Source organism: Lepisma saccharinum, chromosome 20 (assembly GCF_977018435.1).
Source record: "Lepisma saccharinum chromosome 20, izLepSacc3.1, whole genome shotgun sequence".
Taxonomy (NCBI): Eukaryota; Metazoa; Arthropoda; class Insecta; order Zygentoma; family Lepismatidae; genus Lepisma; species Lepisma saccharinum.
Window position 1 is genome coordinate 60,491,947 of NC_139248.1, and position 27,219 is coordinate 60,519,165.

The 27,219-nt window shown below is 40.7% G+C and overlaps 1 protein-coding gene across 1 annotated transcript in view; it reads right to left on the bottom strand.

Annotated features, from left to right (window-relative positions):
- Positions 1 to 27,219, bottom strand: part of LOC146003488 (relaxin receptor 2-like) — a 354,498-nt gene that overhangs the window by 13,196 nt on the left and 314,083 nt on the right. The window contains exon 12 of the mRNA XM_083141779.1: positions 146 to 258. Within this exon, the coding sequence (XP_082997905.1) occupies positions 146 to 258 (113 nt within the window). The remainder of the gene's footprint in view (positions 1 to 145; positions 259 to 27,219) is intronic.

Sequence of the window (27,219 nt, forward strand, 5' to 3'; positions counted from 1 at the left end):
TCATTTCCAGATTCGACGATATCAATTGGCCTTCCAGATCACCAGATATAGCCCCGCAGGACTACCCTGGACCACCCTGTATAAGTAAATCTCATTAACATTCAAACACTAACGACACTAACGACCATACTTGATGACTACCTACCTGCTGCTTGAAGAGCTTCGTTGTGAGAGTGTAGAGGACTGGATTCAAGGCCGAGTTCACTGGAAGAACAAACACTGCTAGCCATGCATACAGGTCCTGCTGTATCTTCAGCCCTGGTGGAAGAAAGAGACAAGTAACATTCAACTCAGAGTTCACAGGAAGGACAAACACATGCACACATACACGTGCAGGAAAATACATAACATTACCATTAAACATAGTACAAATATGTACATATTAACAATAATTCACCTGATGAAATCATGTTTTGTTCCTGTGCCGTACATTCTTCTGTCATTCTCTGCATCTCCTACATAGTTTTGGAAGTCAAATTTTAAATATTCATTATTTAATAGATATTGTTCCAGATTTGAATTATAGTGAAATCCTATTAGTATGATGAGCTTCAAACATATGCTAACCCAACTTTGGGAAATTAATTTGGTTTGATTTGGAAATGTTTTGCAACCCTTACCGTTGCCGAGATACTGATAGTTCAGATTCTTAACAATGTCACGATTGATGCTATGGAAGTACTGCAGTCTGTGACAATGTGAATGGCTACCGCCGCCATGCTTCATAAGATTTTTCGTTGTCAACAAACTTTGCATTGCAGGATAGCGCGCCGGAAAGTAAGAGCGCGTCTGCCGTATTTAGACCCACAGTTGTACGCTGACCTTGGCACTGGAGGAGTCACTGCTTCAGTATCCAGAAAGCTATGTCCAGTTTACACGTGTTTGTGTTAAGTGATAAGGTGTTAAGAAGTGTTTATGATTGTTTTGTTTTAGTTTACATATCATTGGTGCTTTTCTGCAGTCTAATAATGCCACGCTATCCGCACAATTTTAAACAACATTTTTTTTTTTTTATGTACGGCTCTTACGTCATTGCCAAATCTTGTAGGGTGGTTAAAACGCGTTTTTCAGATGAATTTCCAAATGATTCTGTTTCACAAGGAGACATTGTTCGAAAAATTGCGAACAAATTTAGGCAATCAGGGTCTGTTCTTGATAAGAAGCGATGGGTAAAATGGCGTGTGCATAATTAGGAGAAAATAGACGACGTTGGAGCACGATTGGAACATAGCCTCAAATACCTCTCCAGCGCCTTGCACAAGAAACAGACAATTTCATGACATCTACATGGCGAGCTATCAAGCTTCTAAACCTGAAGCCATACATAGAAGAATTGAAAGAACATATCAGGAGTTATTGAAGCAATTTCGGAAGAGGAACTGATACGTGTTGGTGAAAATTTCCTGTAAATTTGCCGTAAATATGTGGATGTAAGAGGACATGATATCCAACACCTCTTGTAACAAAGTACGTGCTCATTTTACTTGTAACTGTCAATGTAATTGTACGAGATTATTTCATTACATAGCTAGCGGTCGCAGTTACGCAGATGTTGCACCAGTTTGCCGGCAGACGAGATCTTACTTCTCGGCGCGCTACCCGCCGCTCCACGGCCAACTCGACCGTGAAAGGCACTGTATTAGTGAGCAGTTGTTCATATAAACTACGAATTACAGACTGATTAATGAAATACAAATGTTTCATGCTTTACTTGTCATAGAAGGTTGTCCTGAGACTCAATGCTCCATGAAACCAGAGGTCGCAGGTTGGAATGCTGGCCAACATATGGAATGTTTTTGTTTCATTGTTCTTGCCGTCAGGTCTGCTGATGCAGACGGTGATGCTCTCGTCCACCTTCTGCCAGCCAGCGACCTTCCGAATGTTTTTTTTGGCACTTTGCAGGAAGCGTGGGATAAGGTTACGGGGTAGAAGCTTCACTTTATCAAGCTCACGATTGGTTAATGACATTCCTCGTCCCGTTCCTCTCGTCGAGAAGAAGTCACTTTAACTTGACTTCGCATTGGACACAGTCGCCTCTTAGTGCAAAAACAGGAGACACCGGAATAATGATCCAGTGGAGAGATGGAATCACAAAATCAGCAGTGAGCTAGGCAGGCCACATCCAAGAGTGGAAGACCTTGAAATATAGATTCTTAGGATGGAAATGAACCTGGAAGGCGTAGAACTGAAGAAGATATACGTTTCATTGGACGAACGGATGGTGAGGAGCACTGAAAACTATAAGAAGATTTGGTGATATTCGGAAACTACAAGAGCGGTGTCATATACTTTGAAATATCAATTTGAAATTTAGGTTCAAGTTAATAATTATATTATTAATTGATGAAGTTAATATTTGTATTATTAATTAACAAGCTCTTTTGAGTTAAGCATTACGCAGTATGTAGTCGTATAAAAAATATGCCACATTTTTATCATTAACTTATTTACCTAGGTAGCTATACTTCGATGGCAACTTTAATCATGTCGAATGTTCTATATTTCAACTGTGATCCACAAGGTACTGACCAGCCCCAAATGTGGAACTAAGTCCCTTTAAAACTAATCGTTAAAAATACACAGAAAGTGTGAGAAATTATAGGTCCCAACGCAGAAGAAAAGTGTTCGCAATAAGGACACAGTCTTCCGAGGTTATTTCTGTTCAGGCAGGAAGTGTTCGCAGTTAGGACTGTTCGCAATCAGGACGACGCATTTTGAACATCACACTAAATGTTGATTATTTTACATGAGAAAACGAACTTCAAGTTATCACAAGCAGAATGGAACTGACAACTAGCGTGATTCCGAACAGTGCACTTCCTCTATTTGCCTAGTACAAGGCCAACAAATGAACTAAACAGTCTACACAGCATCCTCATCACAGGCGCCGACTTCATATAAATATTGGGTTGGTGCTGGGGGCATAATTGATAACCATATATACTTCTTTAGGAATTGTGGGAGGGAGAAAGTGCCTTGCCTCCCCTAAAGAAGGCGCCTATGAGGAACATGGCGAGTAAAAACTGAATAGAACATCAGTAGTTAACATACCTGTAAAGAAAAGGTTTTCACAATCTCACCGATTGTGAGCAGTACGAAAGAAAAGGCACCGAATGTAGGAGAGAGTTGCTGAAATTGGACCAGTTGGTACTATTTTGCTTCTGCATCAAAAACAAGACACAGAAAAAGAACGAAATTGTAGGTATGAGAAGCACGAACTATTAGCTTTCACTTCATATATGTATTTTGTAACAGATTGTTTACAGAACCTTCCGGGAAGAAAGAAGCAAAAGGAATAGAAACACCCCTTTTTGAGAGAATAGACTGTCCCAAAGACAAAGGAAAATATGCGCGGGGTAGTTGCAGCAGTGTGTGTTGATCCTTTGAGTGTAAGGCCTCCTTACTTCGCGCGTTGGCTGCATAAGTTTACATGGCAGGAATTGGCGCGGAGATTTTGACGAAAAGGTAGTCGCGCAAGTAACTGCTCGTGGACATTTTTGGTCGTTAAGCTTCTGCCGATAAACGAATAAGTACGCGAGTGGTCAGCGGAGGTGAGAAAACTTCATTGGACTCTTGTGAAGTAAGTTCGCAAAGACAAAGTGTGGACAAAACCGGTGTTCTCTGAATCGTCATAGTAGCAATTATGGAATCGGCTCAGCCAGTGCGAACCCAGATTGATGTTCTTGTCGGTGTCCGCGGAAGCTGAAATCGTCAGTCGCAGCGAAGCATCCCATGGTCGATCGTAAAGCCGAGGTTGCAGAGAGGGAATTTCTCCAGCGGCAGGACACCGAGGATCGTCGGGAAAAGAAGACGGAACAGCTAAGATTTTAGTGAAGTGGTCCCTAGTGTCGAGAGCTCTCGTGTAATAATACCCACAAGCTTGACATTCTGATAAAAATCTCACTAAAGTTTGAAAAGCGCTAATTCTTTCCAAAAGCCGGAAAGGTAATCGTAAGTAAAAAATTAATTTTGCTAATTTTATAAACATATGAGAGAGTGAGTTTTCTTATATTTATTTTACCAAGATAATCTAAAGTACTGGTGTCAACTCTTGTATAGGGGGTTTACTTGTAAACCAAGAACCACCAGCGAATCAGTGTGAACCTTTAAATGCCTGTGAAGTTATTTCTTAGTTTTCTTCTGTAATTAAAAGTAAGGAAAGATAACCTGTTATTGTTTTCTTTCATTCATTAAAATTATAATAATTATATATATTAATTTCTCTTGATAAAACTGTAATTACAAGCAAAGCTAAGAATTATAAACTAAAATCACATTTTATCGTTATAATTTCAACAAAATGTAGGAACCAATATAATAGGGTACATAAACGAAAGTAGTGACATCGGTCCATTATAGGCAACTGGTTTCCCAACTTGGACCACAGGTTGCTTAGGTTGGACCGCTCACAAAAGGCATGTACGTATGTATGTCTACGTCGTATAGACACCTGCAGCACTCACTGCACAATACATTGTGGTATTTACTCTACGTTCGGCGCTTGTAACAGCACCTACCTGTGATTTGCCTTCCTTTGCTACAATTTTTTGTGGACTGTGGTGAAACCTGACTCATCCACGTTGAATATTCGGTCAGCTGTAAAACCAAACAAACCATACCTTCTGCTACACTCGTTCAAGCCATAGTCCCCATTATTGTATGCTGCTATAGCCGTTTGCAATTCCATCTCTGTCCACAGCCCATACTTTCCCCGGTCCAATTTGGGAAACACATGGTGGTCCAACTTACGCAATTATTTCCCGTTAATAAAAATATGACGCTGCACAAACATACGCAACTAAACCATATTTTTACCACATGTAGTTAGTGGTTAATGAATGGCACTTTTATAATATACTACAGGACATTTGATTACTTACCCCTAGTCTACACAAGAGCTTAAGATCCGAAGCACAATAATTGCAACACGTACAATGGAAACACAATAACAGCACTCCTACTTCGTCGAACGTCTCTAGTTGACTGACCATTCAGTCATTTGTACATGGCGCTGACGCCAACCAGTAGTGCCAACTCACCTGTTTCAAATACTCGTCTGTAGGCAAAAACAAAGCCGGTCCAACTTAAGTAACGGTTCAATTTCGGCAACTGAGACTTGAGGGCACACCGGGATTTTGCCCGGTGTCCCGATGGGCCAGTCCGGCACGAGGAACAAAAGTAAATTAATTATGTCCAAGAGCGTACGGTGCCCGCTACATTAAGGTAGGCTCTGAACCAGTGGCAGCGATTAGGGGCAGGGGCAACTGCCCCCACTGCACTATGCTAAACCATATTACCAAGGGAAAGTAAACTGTCCTTGTCCCCCTACCAGTTTTGGAACCGCCACTGAACAAGTGAACGCAAATGACTCTGATATATTTCGTGTTTCTTGATAGCCATGGACGTCCACAGGATTTTTTCCAGGGAGGGGCAAGCAAAGGGGGGCAAAGGAGGCATATTTTGCCCCATAATAGTGATACCTCCTCAAAAAATACTGTTTCAGTCTGAAATTATCATGTTTCTTCATCGCTCTTATAATAATTAATATAAATTACTGTGACTCAAATAAAATTATGTGTGAAATATAGACTTTTTAAGTAGATATTCATTTTCCAGGGGGGCCATGGCCCGTCCTTGCCCCCTTTCCGGACGTCCATAATGATAGCCAATGGCGGCGATTAGGGGGCGAGGGTGGGCAGTTGCCCTTCCACTTTTTGCAACTTTTGCTCCTGCATTATGCTAAACCTTATCTGCTAAGGTTGCCCCTCTAGTTTTGGCTCCTTGCCCCCAGTTTTAGAACCCAATCGCCGCCACTGGTGATAACATCTTGGTGAGATTAATCAAGTTGTAACCTTCCTTACTCTACACACTCCGTTCATTAGAAAACAATAAGCATGGCCAGCAAAATAATTTACTGAGTTTACAGCTACCTACTAACCAATCAGTCATTTCATATTGATGTGACGAACATTAAAATAGCGAAAGTATTCCCTTCTCTTTTCTTTATGTAAAAATTTCAAATTTGAAAGTGTTGGCACATGTCTCTCTATATTTATAATATCACGTTTCTCACTAAAAGTGCGACATCCAAATGGTTTCTTCAACAAATCGTCAATTACAAACACACTTTCTGCCATTGCAACACAATATGTTTCATTGTAAATACACAGAGAGAGCAATAGCTACACAAAATAAGAGCGTGGTATCCCGTCACACTACGGCTAGTATGCTGCGCCTACCGCTGTATACAATGCATTCAATGGAGAAGCACAGCGAGTTCACAACGCATGCGCCAACTGGCCAATGCAACTAAGTAAAGCGTGTGCGTATGCTCACTACAGGGCCAGTAGGCACCGCATTCAATGAACCTATACTCACTGTAGGCCCCCGGTTGCGTATTTACAAACCCTATAGTGCTGCAGAACCAGAGGTATATAACACTTTCTTATTGGCTGTGTGCACCGGAAGTGTTTATGTTCCGTGTCCATTCTTCCTTCCTTCTTCATTTACAGCAAAAGTATGGAAAAATTAGACTTGTGATTACATAGTAATAAAATTTGTAAACAGATTGACGAAATTATGTTAAGAAATATACGTTTATATAATAAAATATGTTTAAAATGCTATACGTTGGATATGCATAATTTTCTGAATAGTCATTGGTAGTTACAATGTTTGCACTGATGATGTGACTTTAAATAGAAAAATCATTCACTTCAAGAAGAGTTCTGATTTCTGTCTTCTAAAACATTAATTTAAATAATTATGCTAAAAATGAACCTTAGTGTAAATGGGTTTTTTATCTTGTTGGGATGGATATCTGAAATCTACACTGTTAATTTGAACCCTGCCATCTAGCGTTAACTCGAAGGAACTCTGCATCAACTTCCGGAATGGCAGTCAATCAGTAGCCAAATATCGATGGAGGTTCTGCTGTACTATAGGGTTTGAATACGCCCCCCTGTTCCGATACAGGCTGCGCTTCCAAGGCTTGCGAGCCGACGGAACACGAAGTGACAAGGATGGAAATGTTTTATTTCCATCACTCGCGCGTGTTAGAATTCCAATTATAGTTTTTTAACCTGGATAGGCGGAGCTTAATTAGCCTACCCAGAATGCACGCCACTGATTATGTCTTCTAATGATAACATTGTTGAAAGAAAATGAATATCCATAAAGATACTATGTGTGATGCATTTTGTTAAGCCTGAAACAACAGATAAATTTGACAATAACGATATTAAATAGTTGCTCGAACACTTCTGAGGCATAATTTATGAACCCCAATGCAGTAATTTTACCCACGGGCATTTCTCCCTTTCAGTATGCCGACGTGTAATCAATCATACTCATCACCTTGAGAACACCACGGATTCTCTATAGGTGCGAAGGAGTGTGCCAGTTATACATTATTTATAACTCCTATCAAATCAAAATCATTCCATGCATGAAAATAATAAATCGTCGACAGCTTCCTTGAGAGGTGTGTTAAGCTTCAGGCTAGATGGCGGGAGATAGAAATAATATGAATAGGTCCCCTATGCGTGTGAACTTTTAAACATTTTTCATAGTTCATAGTTGCAGTAAATACAGAATAATACAGTTCCAGTAATTCATGTACATTCTACAGCAATATTTTCTATGATGTTACATCTTTAAAATTAATCCCAACCTGTCATGGATATAAAGAGCACACACTTCTTGAAGTAAAGAAGGCTGCATTTGTGTTTACATTCAATTACATGTATAAAATTTAGTCTGTTTTTGGAAAACATGTACCGTGCATATGGTGCATGTAATAAATTAATATTGATTAGTGCAGTCAAAATAGAAATAATAAAGGAAATAATTCATAACAAGCTGAAATTTGGTATGTAACATATGTATAGCATTGATAACAACATACCAAAAGTCCCAAGCGATCACCCGTACGTTAAGTCCGCCATATTGAAAAATGGCGGGCAATGACATTTTTCACGAAATAAGGGAAATATAATTCACAAGAAGCTAAAATTTGGTGCATAGCTTCTTTATAAAATTAATACAAGTAATAAGATATCAAAAGTGCCCGGCGATCATCTGCCGTTAAGTACGCCATGTTGAAAAATGGCAGATAAATTCAAGTTTTCAAGAAATAAAGGAACTAATTGACAATTGCTTGGTGTTTGATATATATCTTTCTTGTAACACTAGTAACAATAATTACATATTAAGTTTTCTGCGTGTTCCCCGTCGCGGAGTGGTTAGCACATCGCGCTACAATAATAATAATAATAATAATAATAATAATAAATTCTTTATTTCCGTAGACCCATATCCATGGGCGTGGAAAACGTCATACAATACTAAATATTACAAATGGAGTAAGATTACAATAAAAAGAACAAAATGCACACACAAAAATACAAATAAATCATATGGGTTAAACATACAGTTACAAGTGTTACATACTAAACTTGTAAAACAGATAATCCAAATATAGGAGACATACAATATCAAAAGAATTTAAATGCTTCAATTTACTAATCCAGTTTAACTATTGAAATTCATTGAGATTATATAAAGGTATATCTGTTATATACTGTTTAATTGATTTCAGTTTCTTGTGAGTTTCTGTAATTTCTTTGATGTATGTGGGAAGTTTGTTATGGTATTTTATTCCTGCAACATGAGGTGATTTGTCTGAGAGAACAAGTCTGTGTGCTTGCATGTGGAAGTTCTCTTTTTGACGTGTGTTGTGTTGATGGACGGTCGAATTGTTATCTAATTTACGGTGTTTTAGTACATATTCAATTACTTTGTAAATATATAAGGAATATATGGTCATAATTTTATTTTCTCTAAATAATTCTCTACATGAGTTTCTAATTGGTATTTTGAACATATACCTTATTGCTCTTTTCTGTAGAGTAAGCAATCTTTGAGTGTATTCCTGCGCAACTCCTCCCCATGCTATTATGCAATATTCTAGGTATGGATATACAAGTCGATAGTATAGATTTGTGTTTATTTCAGACACATTATATTGTGTTAGGAGTTTTAGGAGATATACGTTTTCCCCTACTTTTTTGCATACATGGTCAATATGATATGTCCATCTTAATTTGTCATCAATAACGAAACCTAAAAATGTAACTGGATTTTCATAATTGATTTGATTACAATCTATTTGTAAGTTTATATTATCAAAATTGGGTTTATTTCCAGGATTGAAAGCCATATACATTGTTTTTTGATAGTTTACATTCAAGTTATATGAATTTAAGTGCTGAGTTATTATATTTACTTATGTGTAGGTTTGTATTTCTAATTGTTCTTGTGTATTTGCACTGCATGTTACAACGCCAGGGATCCCGGGTTCGAATCCTGTTCTGGACATGGATGTTTGTATGAGTGTCCATTCGTCAATTTGATCACATCATCATTCATCCCCATCTTTGCAAATTAGCCAAAAGTGGCACAAAAAGAAATAAAATAAAGCAATCAATCAATATGTTTTCTGCGACCGTTGGCAGGGTAGGTAACGGCGCCATATTGAAAGCACGGCGGATAATTTCATATTTGGCATCAGAATGGAATTAACTTAGAACGTAATTTGGCAAAATTGTTTGGTATGTAATGTATGGTATGACAACATTCTATAACATTTGCAGTCTCGTCAGGCGTGCTATAGTTTTCACGTGTCTCGTTCTGTTCACAAAATAAATCAGATTGTTACTATCATAATGCACACCACAAAAGACATATCTGACTCAAAGAGTTCGTCGCATTTCTCGTTGTCATGTTGGTGGGACGTCTTCACTATTGTATGGAAACACTGAAAACAAGAATGAAATTCGTACAGGAAACACCTTGGCAAGGAACATCTTAAGCCTGCTTGCATGCAACTACATTCTCCATTACAGTTTTTAGTACATCCTCATGAAATTAAATTCAGTATATCGCTTGGAGCAGCTGGTATCAAAGTAGTGACAGGTGCTGCAATACCTACCTTGATCTTCTTGTTTCAGGTGGTAGGTGATTTTCTCGCCAGGCAAATGCCATTTCTAAGAAATAATAGAAACGATTCCAGATTTATTGCTCACCTTTCTTCAAAGTTATTAGAGGTAAGCGCCCCTGTAAAACTTTTCCCTGGCCACACTAATGCCCTAATTGTTCATCCTGCCACTGAACACAGTATTAGTAATTTAAAGGTACCGATTTGCTTGTTATTCTCGCTGCCTTAACTCGCTCAGGACATAACGTGTTTTTTTATTTGTTGTTGTTATATTTTTATGGAATCTGTGCAAGGTACGATACCATTAGGCATTTACAGTTCAGCAGATTTGAAAATCTGTCTTTCTCAGCTTAAGACTGTATATCATGGAAAGGCCTTTTCCGAATTCGCCTTCCTTTTGCCGATAGAGCGCGCACAGCGTTTACACCACCAGATGTTTTGTCCAGGCCCGCTTCGCGAGGCTCCTCAAGAACACGCCTCCTCCGGTACACGGGCAGTTAGTGATTGACAGGTCGTAAAACCCTTGTCATTTCTTTCCTCAGACATGTCCTAGGTTTTGCTGTTCGGGTCTTCACTGCCAAGAGCTGATCTTACCATTTCGTGTCAAAATTCCAGACGATAATATAGAGTCCTGCAGCAACAATATGTGGCTTGTAACATATATAATTGTGAAAGCGTCTTCTCTTCAACGAATAAGGAGTCCCAGTAGTCTATTATTGACCTCCGGGGCGAGGTAGTTAGCGCAGCGCGCTTCGACAGTAGGGGTCCTGGGTTCGAATCCCGAGTAAGACATGGATGTTTATGTTCTGAATGTGAATGTGAAAAAATATGGAACTGAGTAAAAACTGATATATGAGAAAAGCAGAGAAAATATGACATCGGACTGCCACGTAGTAAACCCAGGTTCGATTCTCAGTGTGAATCATTTCAAGCGGAAAATTTTCCAACATTATCCTTGCATAAAACCAACACTGTGAATGTATTTGATCTATTTTTATAAAACTTTCACTGATACGCAATATATGCACTAATTTAATCAAACTTGCATATTTTAATTAATATTAGGTCTAAAGCAAAATATGGTTATTTAATACCATGTTTTCCAAAAAGATAATAATTAACAAAATGGTCAACTTTTTCTATTTATATATATTTTTGTTGTTGTAACCCCTATGCAAGGGTAGTATTTTCCTAAACTTGATTTCGTTTAAAAACTGCAGCCATGTTTGGCTTATGATTTGCGGCATTTTTAGCCTTTGTAGACAGTTGCGGTAATTATGATAACTCATCTAGCTTGGGTAAAGAAACATTGTTTTCAGTTCATTTCAAGCTACATTGTATGTTTCGTGTATTTTTTCAACATATTGATTTTGACCAAAATTCAAAGTTTAGGATCTTTTTTTTAGGGAAGTTATGTAATATCAGAGTATTTCGGCTGAATTACTGTTATAGCTCTTTGATCATTTCTTGATTCCCTTTTTCAAAATTTTGAGCCCAGATGCCTCCGATGGGGGAGCTAAAAAAAAAAATATTTACAGCGTAAGGATTACTCTATGACAGGTACCTGTGAAACAAAATTTCCAGATTGATATTTCATGGATAACAAACCTACAACAGGGGAGGGATTGTTCAAAAACAGACATTTTACATCATTATTTACAAAGAAATGTTTGCTTTTTAATAATCATGTAATTAGAATTATTGTATTTATTAATTACATCATGCGAATGGCGTAATAAGTCCGTTAGTAGTGTTACGAATTAAATTTTCCTTCTTCTTTATCCCATTAGTTATGAAGAACTTCATCCCGGCTCGACAAATGTCACAAGGTCTTTCAAACTAAAAAATAGACTGCTTTATGCCAAATTTAAGTCAGATTACGTGCCAGTAAGCAGTTTTTACCTGTTTAGACCACTACTTCAACTGCGACATTTGTCCGAACGGGAAGTTCACCGATTCTGGCCTACGTTAACTTATTCTTTATAGAATTACAACAAAATTGGTTGCTTTGTTATTTTATTGTAATTTTGAAAAATCCAATTATGTATAAAAATATGTTTTGTTACTATAATTAGCTACTTGTATTTGAAAGAAATTGGTAAAGCCACCTACCTGAATTATGCAATGTGTTTCGAAGGCATATTGGTGGGTGAGTGGTGGTGGCCCTATTCACAGTCTCGGTTATTTATAGAAGCGATGCAAATAGTCTCTATGCTCCCCCGTAGTTATATAGAAGAGTCCCTTGTACTTAGATGCACCCCATGCAGTGGGAGAGCCCACTTTCCTCACCCTCTCCTCCGGGAATCGAACGGCAGTCAAGCTCTCCTATCGATGGTCTTTATCCTCCCAAAACTAATTTCCGAAATAAATTATGACCGATTTTGAATCAGGTGCAGCACAAACAACATTGGAGATATTGAATCGGTAGAGAAAACCCGATTTGCAGGTTGTAAACTTATATTGGCTCCCGAGCGTTCGTGTATATAAATACAACCTCCCCCCAATTTTTTATAATTCTCTAGGCATTGAATTAATAATGAAGGTTAGTATATTGAATCTTTCACCCGAAATTCATTATAAAATTTTAAAATTAATTCTTAATGATTTATTGATTTGGTGTTTTAAGTCCACTTTATGCACAGTAAGGCTAATCGGGACTGGGCCAGGCATTGAACCCGGGATCCTTTGATTACAAGGCGACGACGCTACCACTTCGCCATCGAGGATGCTCAGTTTTTAATGGGGATGTAATTTAAATTACTAATATTACAAAAGCCTCCCCGCTATTTATTCCATCCTGTTTAATGATTACGAAAGATTGTTGTTTCAATTTAGCATGTAGAAGGATTCGAACAGGTGTACCAGCCAGATTATATCGGCGTTATCTTCCAACGTTTCGAGCACATACATAGCAACAACATCTCATCCCTGAAGATGAGAGCAATGTATACGATGGAAGCTAACGCTGATTTGACCTCCCCTGTTCAATTGACGTCGCCAGGTAAGCTACAACTCCTATGTAGAGGGTGGAAATGCAAAAGAGTTGGATGAGATAATTGAGGAAATTAATGAATGATAGCCTAAGTCTGATGAGATGGAGGCCAAAAAAAATGTACATATGAAGATAAAGTGCCTACTGGCAAGAGCTAAATAGAATAAGATATTAGATGGAAAATACAAAAATTGATTTAGTAATAATTAGAGGTTATTGTAAGCGTAAAAAATTGATGAATGAAAAAATATGTTTTGATATGTTTAATAAATTTTGATTAGGGTGCGGATTTGTAGGCAATTTTTTCTATCTCTCTCTCTCTCTCTCTCTCTCTCATATATATATATATATATATATATATATATATAACATATGTTTTGTCACTGCTGTTTGTATACTAACTATTCATACTGTGCTTCAAAAGCTGCTAACTTTTAGGGATACTTCATATCGAAGCAACACGTGTCTCTTGGTAACTGGCTCTCAGTAATAAACGCAATCAACCATTCAGCTTGTGTTGTCTGTTGCTTGTGTGTCCCTCGGACTGAGTTCTTTTTCATACGGTGCATCGTGTCGCCCTGGCCTGTTGTTCGCGCATGCACAGTGAATATTTTGCTTTATACGGTGTGAAATATTCGTGTCACTTGATTGAACGCAGGTTTGTGTGACATGTTATTCTACAACTGTGTGAAACGTGACAGGAACTGTTAATTTAAAGGAATGACATTTCTTTTTGTGCATTGCATGAAATGAAACTGTGTATTTTCAGAATATCTGCATGTAATATTTCAGATTCTTGAAATTACTAAAGGACAGGGGTTCGAAGCTCAGAGCTTGAGTATAAATTCCTCGTAAGTTTGGGTAGTTGAAGTGTTTGTTTAATAGGGTTGGCATGGATCTCAGGATACCAATAATATAATTTTGAGAATAGCCCGCACTGCCCTAAGTCGTTACCTTAGTGATATTAGACGAACGTTGATTGGATTGTTCTCTAGACGAACGAGTATCTTTTATCTTCGTATATTAAAAACAACTATATTCAAGGTCTGGTGCTCAAATTTGCTGCAGATCGGAAGTATTCTGGTGGGAAATAAATATTTGCAGTCTAACTTATAAACAGTGGGTGGATTTTCTTTACACCTACCATGAGATGGGTTGATGCCCCGACTACTGGAGAGGGATAGAGTAGTTTCTAGGAACGCAAACACTTAACGAAAATAAAATGGTCGCTACGCTGCGCTGCTGTTGTTACTTTTATGACAGTTTTGCCATTCGCCGGCTTTACTGATCTTCAAATTTAACAAGTATTATTTATATATTTTATTCAATTTCTGTTATTTAGCGTCATTTTTTAGCCAACATCGGCTAATCGCGATGATGATGAAGGGACGCCACCAAGGTCTAGTATATTATTGTTGTTGTTGTTTCATTTACTGAGTTTTAATTGTTTCATCATTTCACAATTTGTAATATGTAAATATTAAAAACCATTGCATAAGAAGAAAGTATAAAATGTCGGTGCTTAGTAGTGCGGGGGAAAGGGAGGCACCAAACGACAATCCTGCCCAGGGACTGATCTATGGGGCTGGCGTCTTGTTTCAACTCTTAGAACCTCGGAAAACTGAATTCGCCTGAATATGTGAAATGACGGCGCACAGGTTCACAGTTGACACTTACGATTTATCTTTATGATTGTAATTTCGATTATGATAATCTGTAAATAATGAAGGTAATAAATAACGTTCAGGTATGTTTGAAGTAGTCGAGACCGAGAGTATGAAATACTAATAAAAAAAATGAAACCTGCAGAAGTGAGGTAACGGCGAGGAAGAAGAAAGATCATCCGAGTTAGATGTAGTGAAACAGCAGTATTTGTTGGTGTTTACCATAAATGTGGAAGTACTGCGCAATTAACATAAAATTTCTTGCCCGATCATTTAGCCGTACCATAGAAGTGTACCATTAAAATTCCTTTGAATTATTATTACTTTTCAAACAATGTATCTATATTTATTTATTTATTTATTTCGTCTTCTTTTACATAGCGAAGTTAAGACTGTGGAGCCTTTTCTTCCACTTCCACTTCCACAAAAAAATATGAATGTGAAATAATTAAAATATTGAAAAATAAAAATATATATTAAAATTACAGAGAAATAAGAAATACAAAGAAAATACATATAAGAATGGTAATCTAACCTATAGATACGGACACTCACACTCACACATACAGTGCTGTGCAAATTAATGCGGACAAAGAGAGAAAAATCACCCTTCCACAGTTCTCCACGCTTTATGGGAGATAATCGAATAAATACGTAACATAAACTTATACTAGTAGTATCAGCTAACTGTTTGATGCGTACTTGATACTGTTTACAACAATTGCAAGGTTTGAAGCATTTCTGTTGTTTCATTATTGTCGTTGTGGTGCAATGCCAATTATTAACCAACAGACTTCTGTGAGTGCTTGGCTGTAGTAAACACGCTTTTGTTGTGCTCCGTGTTCCTACGTGTTTTCAGTATGGATATAACACCCAGAAAACGTTCTAGAATTATTACATTGAGTGAGAACACATCCATGACTGTGCGGCAAATCGCTGAAGTGGCTGGTGTTGGGAAATCAGCAGTGTCAAAAATTATTAGAAACTAAAGGGCAACTGGTAGTTTTTCTCCAAAACGAAAAGGAAAGTGTGGTAGAAAACGTATTTCACAACTGTATACATAGCTACAGCTCGTCGGCTCACACATGAGAAGGAATAAATATCCTACCTCCAATTATGGTTTGGCTCTATTTTAGAGACGGAGTCTCATACTCGATCTCGTGTCCCTAGGCCACGCAGAATCTGATCTCGTTCTTCAATGTAAATTAATATCTTTCTGATAAACTATGGTAGGTGTGGTGAATGGAAACATATAGTGACATTAGAAAATCATGCGCTTATTCATACCTGTATGCTACACTGGTTGTTCTCTGAATTAATTCATGTTAAAATGGCATTTGAAAATGATTAACTAATAGTTATTGTCAGCTTAAGAGCATATGTGCTAAAAAGGTTACAGAAGTGGCTGCAAGGGTAGGGACCCTCTTTGTATGGATCACGTAAAATTTGAATATCAAAATATATTTATGTGAAGATGTGGTCCACCCAAATCTTTGACAGGTATCCAGTAGTTCTCCCACGTAAGAAAGTCTGGCGCTGTCATTGCTGTTTACCTATTAACTATTCAAAAGCTGCTTACTTTTAGGGATACTTCATATCGAAGCGACAAGCGACACGTGTCTCTTGGTAACTGGCTCTCAGTAATAAATGCTACCAAACATTCAGCTTGTGTTGTCTGTTGCTTGTGTGTCCCTAGGACTGAGTTCTTTTTCATACCGTGCATCGTGTCGCCCTGGCCTGTTGTTCGCTCATCCACAGTGAATATTTTGCTTTAGACGGCATGAAATATCCGTGTCGCTTGAGGATTTCACCAATTGAACGCAGGCTTGTATGACATGTTATTCTACAGCTGTGTGAAACGTTGCTGTTGATTGGATTGTTCTCTAGAGGTATGTGTCGCTTGTCACTTCGGTCTGCAGCTACATTGAGAAACGTTGCTGTTGACTGGCTCGTTCCCAAGCGACACGGGACATTCACATCAAGCAACAAGAGCCTATTCAGTTTAAAGCAAAACATGCACGAACAACAAACCGAGTCGACATGATACACGATATTGAGAGAAAGTCCCAATCCGAGCGACATGCGACACGAGTAGCTTCTTTCAGTCATGAACAAGCTATGAAGATGTAATTGAATTCATTGTCACTCGCTCTCTTAGGGAGAACTCACACCGAAGCGACACGCACCACATGTCGCTTGGGAACGAGCCAATCAGCAGCAACGTTTCACACCGTAGCGGCATGACAGGCAGCACATGCCTACGCTCGATTGGTGCAATTCTCAAGCGACACGTGTCGCCGGTCACTTGTCGTTCCGGTGTGTTTTCTCCCTCCATCACGATTAATGTATTCACATAATATCCAAAGTAAAATATCAATGAAACTAGAATTAAAAAATTTGCAAGATGTGGGTTCCATTATTATAACATAACATTACATATAGTATAATTGAATGTGCAGTGAATTATTTTTAAAATTTAAATATCTACCTTCAGCATAGTTGTCTTACCTCTTTATGAAATAGATCGGTGTTCTTTAAATGTGAATGTATTGCCCAAGCGTGTTCTTTGTATAGACACAAATTGTATTTTTAAAATGCGTTGAAGTTAATGTGACTGTACTTGAAAATATATTCAGAGATCGAGACGAAAACAAGAGAGCGTTTACATAACTTAAGACAAGAACAAGATTTAGAGTTTGAAAGAGTACCCGACTGTCTCACTTCCTTTCGCTGTAATTTCTGTAGGGCCTCCCAAGGCACGTATCTAGAAATACACCGAACCAATTGTGTCAGGAATAATAATAATAATATGATGTTGAAGTTAAAATTATATTATTACCACATAAATAGGTAAAAAGATCGGATAACAGCACGTATTCATTATCTAGCTTACCTGTAGTTAAGATCTGCATAATTTGCATAAAAAACAAGTGCCTTGACAAAGAAATTCATTTCAAATTGATGAAGAATTGAATATTTATTGAATAAAAGAGAATGTTAGATCCGGTTAGCGAAAAGTAAAGTTCCTGATTAATATTTTATGCATATTGTTATAAATAGTAGCGTGCAAACATAAATCTTTGGTAATTGGTACTGTCCTTCTAAGCCCCCTAATTCCAATCTTTCTTCCAATAAGTTCAAAGAGTGGGCCTCCTCGATGGCGCAGTGGTATCGTCATTGCCTTGTAATCAAGGAATCCCGGGTTGGATACCCGGTGGATGCAAGTAGTGGTTCGAATCTCACTTTAAACTGTAAGTCCAGTCCCGATTAGCCTTTCTGTGCAAAAAGTGGACTTAGAAACTACAAATCAATCAATAAGTTCAAAGGAAATTATAACCATCGATTATGTAATAAATGAATGCTACACAAATATAAGTAGTACAATAAGGCCGGTTCACCAACCGAAAATGAGGCTCGGTGAGGCTCGCCTTAATAGATTTCTCTCGTAAGGCATGAGCCTCATTTTCTTGCAGTGTTGCCAACTCCTTACCCGAAAAAATCACCAAGGTTTTTGGGTCTAACCTAACCTAAGGCAAAGAGTTGGCAACACTGCAAAGCAAGCCTCAAGCAGTGTTGCCAACTTGTTCTTGACCTATTTTTTATTTTACGATGTTTTATGCACTAAACTAACCTACAATGAGAGTAGTGTAGGTGCACGGGTTCCCAGCCCGAAAATGAGGCTCGGTGAGGCTCGCAGTGTTACCAACTCCTTACTTGAAAAAATCACCAAGGTTTTTGTTTTTGGGTCTAACCTAACCGCAAGCAAGGAGCTGGCAACACTGCTTGAGGCTTTTCTCGCAGTGTGGCCAACTCCTCACTTGAAAAAAATCACCAAGGTTTGTTTTTGGGTCTAACCTAACCTCAAGCAAGGAGTTGGCAATACTGCTTGAGGCTTGTCTTGCTGTATTGCCAACTCGGGTGAGGTGTAGCCTTTTACAGTGTATGTTAACGTCACTAGCAGTGTTGCCAACTCGGCGTAGCCTTTTATGGTGTATAATTTTTTAGTGTGTGTGAGTGTACATGTGTTGCCAACTCGGCGTAGTTTTTTGGGTGTATGTTAACCTTGCAGTGTTGCCAACTCGGCGTAGCTTTTTGGGTGTATGTTAACCTCACAGTGTTGCCAACTCGGCGTAGCTTTTTACGCTGTATAATTTTTTAGCTTTTTTGTGTGTGAGTGTATATGTGTTGCCAACTCGGCGTAGCCTTTTGGGTGTATGTTAACCTTGCAGTGTTGCCAACTTGGCGTAGCCTTTTGGGTGTATGTTAACCTCGCAGTGTTACCAACTTGACGCAACCTTTTGGATGTATGTTAACCTCACAAACAATGTTACCAACTCCTCACTCGAAAAAATCACCAAGGTTTTTGGGTCTAATCTAACCTAAAACAGCTGGCAATTTTGCTGAGGCTTGCCTTGTAGTGTTGCCAACTTACTAGAAAAGTTACCAAGATTTTTGGGTCTAACCTAACCTAAAGCAAGGAGCTGGCAATGCTTGAGGCTTGGCTTATAGTGTATAAAGCAATTTGTCAACCTACTGGTATTGTCATAGCTTTTTACGAGAGAGAGGAGAGAGGGGGAAGAGTTAAAACAACTGGCAGTTGCCAACACCTACCTACAGCTTTTTTTTTTGTTTGGTATAACCTCTAAAGCAACTAACAAGTTTGCTTAAGACTTGCCACAGTACATAAAACAATTTTTTGCCAACCTACACACACTGGGCAAGGAGAGCCGGCAACAAATATATACTGCTGTAAAAGAGATGGATGGCAGCATAGTATGTGTGTGCGTGTGTGTGTAGCATTATTAACTAGTGTTGGCAACCCACTTACAACTAAAAAAAATAGAGATGCCAACGTTGCTGTAAAAGAGAGAGAGACCTATCGTGACCTTTGTAAACCTCTCTCGGGGGAACGATGTGCCACACGCGCGCGCGCTGGCGCCTTTATTATTTTCGTATTGCATACAATATTTATTGTGTTTTTTTTCTATCTACAATCATATTTTTCTTATATATTTTTTTTATTTTTTTATAGGGTTGATTAAAGCACATATTTGAGGAGGACAACGCCACCCATATATAAATAAACCCCTCGAATTAACACTAATTAGAATTACCTTACAAAATTTTTCTCATAAGGCATTTTTGTTTTGTAAACACTCTACCACCAACAGATCACATATAAATAAACATACCCCCCAAAAAAAATGCGCTCCATGAAAAGTTGCCCTGTGTGCAAAAAAACTATATCAAGCAAAAATTTTGCAAGACATTGTCGTACCTGCGTGCCAGGCAGGCATTTGGCTACCACTGAACTATGTTCCGGATGCAATAAACACATTACTATTGCGTATGCCAAGAAGCATAAGCTTATTTGTTTAAGCAAAAATACATCTGGGGCTCAACCGTCGACCTCAACCAAGAGGAAAGCGGAAGCTGACTCGCCACCATCCGCCAAACGCACCAAAACTGTGGCCAAAGCGAACCAGTCTGCTTTTGGAGGAATATTAGGAGATTACGTCCTATTGTCGGACGGTTCTTGCGATGTTCGTAGTTTTTTAGAGGAAAAACGAGTAGAGATAGTTTCTATTCTTAGTAATGCACTGGCTACGCACTCTTCCACCAAATTTTACGCATCGCTACGTTGTCAGTACAAAAAGCCGTCTGATGAAATTTACAGCTTCTGCCACAACACCAAGGCGAAGACGCTGCATCTGGCGGATGTCGAAAACCTAGAGGTAATCTACAACAAGTTTGCCGAGGAGCTGGTGGCAAAGCAGGAGGAGCATGAAACCGAGGGCTCGGGGGGTTCGCTGTGTGGCAAGCCTCACGAACTGCGCGTCAAACTTTCCAAGTTTATGCCTCTCTCCGCCTCCAGCTACGTCCCCTTACCATCTGCTATTAAGGATAAAAAGGCCGTCCTGAACATCCAGAACAGAGACGCCAAGTGCTTCATATGGTGTGTGCTTGCAGCGTTACACCCAGTCCATTGGAAAAACCAACCACACCGAGTTAACCACTACATGCAGTACGAGTTGGAGCTGGAAGATGTGATGGCTGGGATTGACTACCCGGTGGAGGTCTCGGACATTCGCAAGTTCGAGGCCCGTACACACAACCCTCGGTTGGCCATCAACGTTTATGGCCTCACCGACGAAAATGTGGTGTACCCTATCCGGGTGAGCGACGTGGACGACGACGGTGCGCAGGAAATTCATCTTCTGCTCATCAAGGACGAGACCCACCACCATTACACCCTCATCTGCTCGCTCTCTCGGCTTGTTTCGAGCCAAACAAGTAAACACGAACACCACAAAGAAGTTTGTCGCAGGTGCTTGTCAATGTTCGACGGACGAGATCAACGCAGTTACCAACACATCAGAGGTCCCAACATCGCTGCCGAGAAGCTCGCTAACCACAAACCTTATTGCAATGCCAACGAGCCTGAGGTGGTAGTCTTACCCGAACCTGGCGCCGTAGAGCGTTTCCACATGCACGGTGCCATGGTGGAGCACCTCGCTATCATCATCGCAGATTTCGAGGCCTTCCTCAAACCCCTGTCCACTTGCGATCCCGATCCCGAAGTTTCCTCCACCACCCCTTACCAACTCCACGAGGCCTCGAGTTATGCCTACGTTGTGGTGCGTCGAGACCAGCACATCGCCCCCAAGCCCTACGTGTACCGTGGTCCCGACGCAGCCAAACACTTCCTCGAGAGGATGGTTGTCGAGGCCAACGAGATAGGGAAGGTGCTGTTGGCCCCCAAGTCTATGCTCCCACTGTCCCCCGACGATCAACGTAGACACGACGAGGCCATCGCTTGCCCTGTCTGCGTCGAGGAGTACACCGCCAACAACTGTAAAGTCCGACACCACGATCACTTTAATGGTAGGTATGTTGGTCCTTGGTGTAGCGATTGCAATCGCTTGGCCCGGGACCCGTGCTTCATCCCTGTGTTTTTTCACAATGGCTCGGGATACGACTTCCACCATCTGGTGCCTCACTTTGGGTACGACGACATGCGAATCAACGTTCTGGCGCAGAACGAGGAGCGTTACATCAGTGTGAGCAAATGGGCTCGAATCCCAGGATTAGACTCTACCGTCGAGCTTCGCTTCCTCGACTCCCTGAGGTTCCTCCCGGCAAGCCTCGATGCTCTCGCGGGGAAGCTTAGCGACGAGAAAATGCTCATCACCTCTGCGAATTTTCCGAACTTGGACGCCGGTCTCTTCAGGCGTAAGGGGGTCTACCCCTACGAATACGTCACCGACTCTACCAAATTTGCGGAGACGTCGCTTCCTCCTCGAGCAAACTTCTATAGCAAGCTGCGAGGCTCGGGCATCTCTGAGGATGACTATAACCATGCTCAGTCCATGTGGCGCGAGCTGGATTGCCAAAATCTCGGGGACTACCACGATGCGTACCTCAAACTTGATGTGACGCTCCTCGCCGATGTGATCCAGGCGTTTCGTGCAACTGCAATGAACATCTACAAGCTGGATCCCGCCTACTTCTATAGTCTTCCCGGACTGGCATGGTCGGCCATGTTTCTGGTGACGAAAGTCAGGCTTGAGCTTCTTTCGGACTTGGACATGATGCTGTTTGTGGAACGTGCCGTGCGGGGTGGAATGGTCCAGGTGTCGCAGCGACACTCGCACGCCAACAACCATCACATGGCTACCGGCTACGACCCCTCACAACCGTCAAGCTACATCATGTATACGGACGTCAATAACCTCTACGGACACTCCATGATGCAGCCACTCCCGTTTAGAGGTTTCGAGTGGGCTGATCCCTCCAACTTCGACGTTGAAGGTTTCGACGATTCGAAACATGGGTTCTTCGCCGAGGTGGACCTTGAGTTCTCCGAGAAGCTGCAGGATTTGTTCTGCGATCTTCCCCCTGCACCCGAGTTCAAGTGTCCACCCGATTCCAACCAGAAGAAGCTCGTCATGGATTTCGAACCCAAGAAGAATTACATCCTGCACTACCAGAATCTCCGGTGGTTGATGCAGCGAGGGGTCACGGTCCACGCAGTTCACCACATCCTCAAGTTCGAACATTCTCCATGGTTGAAGCCATACATCGAGCTCAACACCGAACATCGTACAGCTGCCACTTCTGATTTCGATCGCGATTTCTTCAAGTTAATGAACAATGCGGTGTTTGGGAAAACTATGGAGAATGTGCGAAATCATGTAGATGTGAGGCTAATATCAAACAAAGCACAATGTCGCAGGCTCGTAGCAAACCCGTTATTCAAATCGAGGACTATTTATAATGAGCAGCTTGCTTTGGTGCATATGAGGATGAACAAGGTGATGCTCAACAAGCCAATTTATGTTGGTGCCTCAGTATTAGACCTGAGCAAACTGCACATGTTTCAAATATATTATGAGATACTACGCCAGCACTATAACGACAATATCAACCTACTCTACACGGACACAGACAGCTTGGTGTAACATGTTCGCACGGACGATGCATACGGGGATATAGCCACGGTACCAGCTTTTGTGAACCTCTTTGACACGTCAGGCTATCCCCAGCCAAACCGATACAAAATCTCGACTCGCAACAAGAAGGAGCCTGGCAAACTCAAAGACGAGAAGGACGGTGATGTAATTCTCGAGTTTGCCGGTCTTCGCGCCAAAGCCTATACCATCAAAGCCAAAAACAGTGTTACCAAGAAGGCCAAGGGTGTCGGCAGACAGGTGGTTCGGGAGCATCTCACATTCGAGGACTTTGTGGATTGCCTCAAGACCAGGTCGTCGGTTCTAAGAGCAGAACAGCGCATCCAGAGCGTCGACCATGTGTTAACCACCAACAAGGTGAGGAAGATTGCCCTGGATCCCAACGACGACAAGAGGTGCGTCCTCCAATGTGGAATCCACACACTGCCGTGGGGGCACTATCGCTTAGCAGAAAGCAAAACCTGCAACATATGCCCATCTTCAACAGAAGATTCATAAAAAAAAAAAACACTGACTGTTATTACAAAAAAACTTTGACCGTATTCTTAAATAACCAGCATACCTATGAATCTCTTTGGTTTCCGAAAACAAACCAACATGGAGACTGTACACCGCGCGACGACAGATCATGAATTTCTACCTTCCATGTTAACTAAACTCAACGGTCTACTGATTGTTCACCTTAACAGCATTTGGACGAAATTGGATGACGATGTGGGCAAGATGTTTTACGTCTTCAACAACAATTTACATTTTTACAAAATTCCGATCGATGGAAAACTTCAAATCGCCGTGAATCCGGAAAACGTAGGCGAAATCAAAATATCTACCGGCAAGAACATTTTTCGAATCAAGCACGACAAGATGCTTTCTAACATTACGTACGATGTTTCCGCAGGAGATTACCTGTACGTCGAACTCCTAGGAGATTACGACAAACTTGTTCCTCTCTTCGTAGAATTGCGAATCGTCTATCCTATTATAAATAACCGTTAACCAAAATGCCTAACGACATTTTCGGCAACACTAAGCGTGTAGACCATGCAGAAGAGATTCTTATGTTGGATGTCCGAATTAAAAAGTTGAGGAGCGATTTGATCGCTTTGCAGGAGACCTTAAACAAAAGTTTAGAGTCGGAGATCGCTACGCTCCAAACGCAATGTCTCGACCCCATTCTGAAAATCGATTCCGAACTAAAAACACTCATAAAAAATTATGTTGACGTACCTTCTTACGACAACGTTCAAAATATACAGTTGAGCGTGGATAAGCTTCAAAATGATTTGGCCAAATTACAGCAATTTCAATCGAAAAATGAAGATTTGGAAAAATTAAAACTCGAAATCGAAGAACGAACTTCCGCAATAGAAAAGAATTTTTCTGAACTTCAAACCGTTGTGAAGGATATTGATGTAGAACGCTTGCATGTTGTTGTTTCCAAATTACAAGAAGAATTCGCCAGCACGTTGGAAGAAATTAAATCCAAGTTACAGACTTTGGAAGATACTATGACGAACCTACCATCGTCAGACGAACTGCAGGTCATCGGCAAAAGCGTCGCGAACATAAAAATTCAATTGGAAGCCTATCAAGATTTCGAACACATTCAAACCACCATCGCTACGCTTCAGGGGTCTCTGGAGTTGATCAACGAAGAAATTAAAAATATTCACGCTGAAGCAAGCGCGTTGACGAGCATTCAAGACACGTTAAGCACGGTCCAGCAGAAGATGGAATATTTGGAAAATTTGAACGTCGAATCGAACCTTGCTCATTTTCATCACGCGCTGGACAACATACAGGCCGACTTGGAATCGTTACGGACGAGCGTACCTTCGAGCGAAGATTTGGAAAAATTGAAAACAGCCGTGACGGCACTATCCGAATCGAGCGACATCAAAAGTTCGTTGAGCGATCTCGAGAGTAGGGTGGCCAATCTCCCCACCTCCAAAGAATTGCACGCTTTGAAAAGAAACATATCACGTATGCTGAAACGACTGGAAACGGAAACAGCGAACGTGGAACAGATTCGAGACGAACTTGCTTCGCTGGTGTCGACGCTGCCCACTTCGCAGAGCGTCGCTGACCTTCACACCCAGTTTACCGAAATGCGAAGCATCGTGAACGATCTTACCGAGAAGAGCTCGAAATTGAATCAAGTCGAGAACCTTCAGAACATCGTCGTCAACATCAGAGATCAAGTTGGGGTGCTGGAATCCACGCAGGAATCGACGCTGGCCTCTTTCGGTGCCAAATTACAAGAACTCAACGAAAACTTCAAGCAGTTGAACGTGGAAGTGAAAATCAAACCGTCATTTTCTACAGTAACGGATACCATCGTCGAACATTTGTTGCCCGTACAAAAAACACTGGGACAGCTTCACAGCAACCTCGTTAGCGTCGATACTAAATTCGCTAAACTGCATTCTCTGCAAGCCATCGAAATCAACAGCGTACCCAATCAACAGAGAATCTCCACGTTCGTCGAAGGTAACAAACTGTACATGTTACATCCTTATCATCCGTACTACAAGTTTCTCCTCGATGGCACGATTCAGATAAATGAATTTTCGTACTGGTCTCACGGTAGAAAAGCTAGCGTTCCCACCATGACCTTGATATCGAATCGTGGTGTCCAGAAAGCAGGAAACATTCCTCTGGCACGTTGGAACGAAACACGCAACATATATGAAATACACGAAGACGAAGATCTCACCGTTTTTGACGTAAGTGCCGGCGATAAGCTGATCATTCAAAACACGAGCGAGGTGCCACCTTCTTTGAATCCCATCACGCTGGTGCTTCTCTTCAAACGTAATCTCTAAAAAATGTCTAGGCAAGCCATCGTCGAAGAATTGCATAAACCTGCACGCCGCAACTACGAACGTTTGGCGGTGGTAACCAAGGGAATCGATGACCTCTGGCAAAGTGACCTCGTGGAGATGAGTAGCGGCAATCTAAAAAATATACATAAATTGAACAAAGGCAACAAGTATCTCCTCACCGTCATAGACACGTTTTCGAAATTCGCATGGGCTCTACCTTTGAAAGCCAAAACGGGAACGTGCGTAACGGAAGCATTCAAGACAATTTTTCGCGAAAGCGGCAGACGGCCACGGTTTTTGCAAACAGACAACGGTAAAGAATTTTACAACGCCGTATTCCAAAAGTTTATTCAAAAACATGACATTCGGCATTATTCAACCTTCAGTCACATCAAAGCCAGCATCGTGGAAAGATTTAATCGAACCTTGAAAACACACATGTGGAAACGATTCACGCTTCGGGGAAATTACAAATGGGTCGACATACTGCCGGAACTCGTCGACACTTATAATAATACAGTACACAGAACCATAGGCATGAAGCCAGCTGACGTTACGAAATCCGACGAGCAGCGTTTAATTTCTACAGTTTACTGTCCAAAGTACACTCCCGCGACTACCAAGAAGTCAAAATTCAAAATTGGAGACCAGGTGAGGATCAGCAAATTGAAACGCACCTTCGAGAAGGGGTTCACAAAAAATTGGAGTACGGAACTTTTTACGGTGGTTCGAGTTTTACCCGGAAACCGACACACATATATAATAAAAGATAGTAGCGGCGAGATTTTGAAAGGAAGATTTTACGAAGAGGAACTCTCTAAAACAAAACATCCCAACACGTACCTCATCGAGAAAGTATTGCGTAGAAAAGGTGACAAACTATTTGTGAAATGGCTGGGGCTTCCGGAAAAGAGTAGGATCGACGCGAACGAAGTGATTCTATGAGTGCGTGGAATGTCGTGAAACGTCTACCTGATTCGGAAAATCAAACGAAGAAAAGAAACGGCGAGTTGCTTCCCGACAGCATCCGTTGTCTAATCGTAGGCCCTTCAGGGTGTGGGAAAACGACACTGCTCGTGGACAATTTTCTCCTCGCACCGAATTGGTTAGATTGGAAGAACCGGCACCTCTACGTATTTTCGAAAAGTCTCGAACAAGCGAAATACCAGCAACTGATGAAACTGTACGATGGTCTGGACATTGCAACTTTCGCATCTGAAATAAAACCACTCGACGATTGTCGTGAAAATTCAGTCGTTGTGTTCGACGA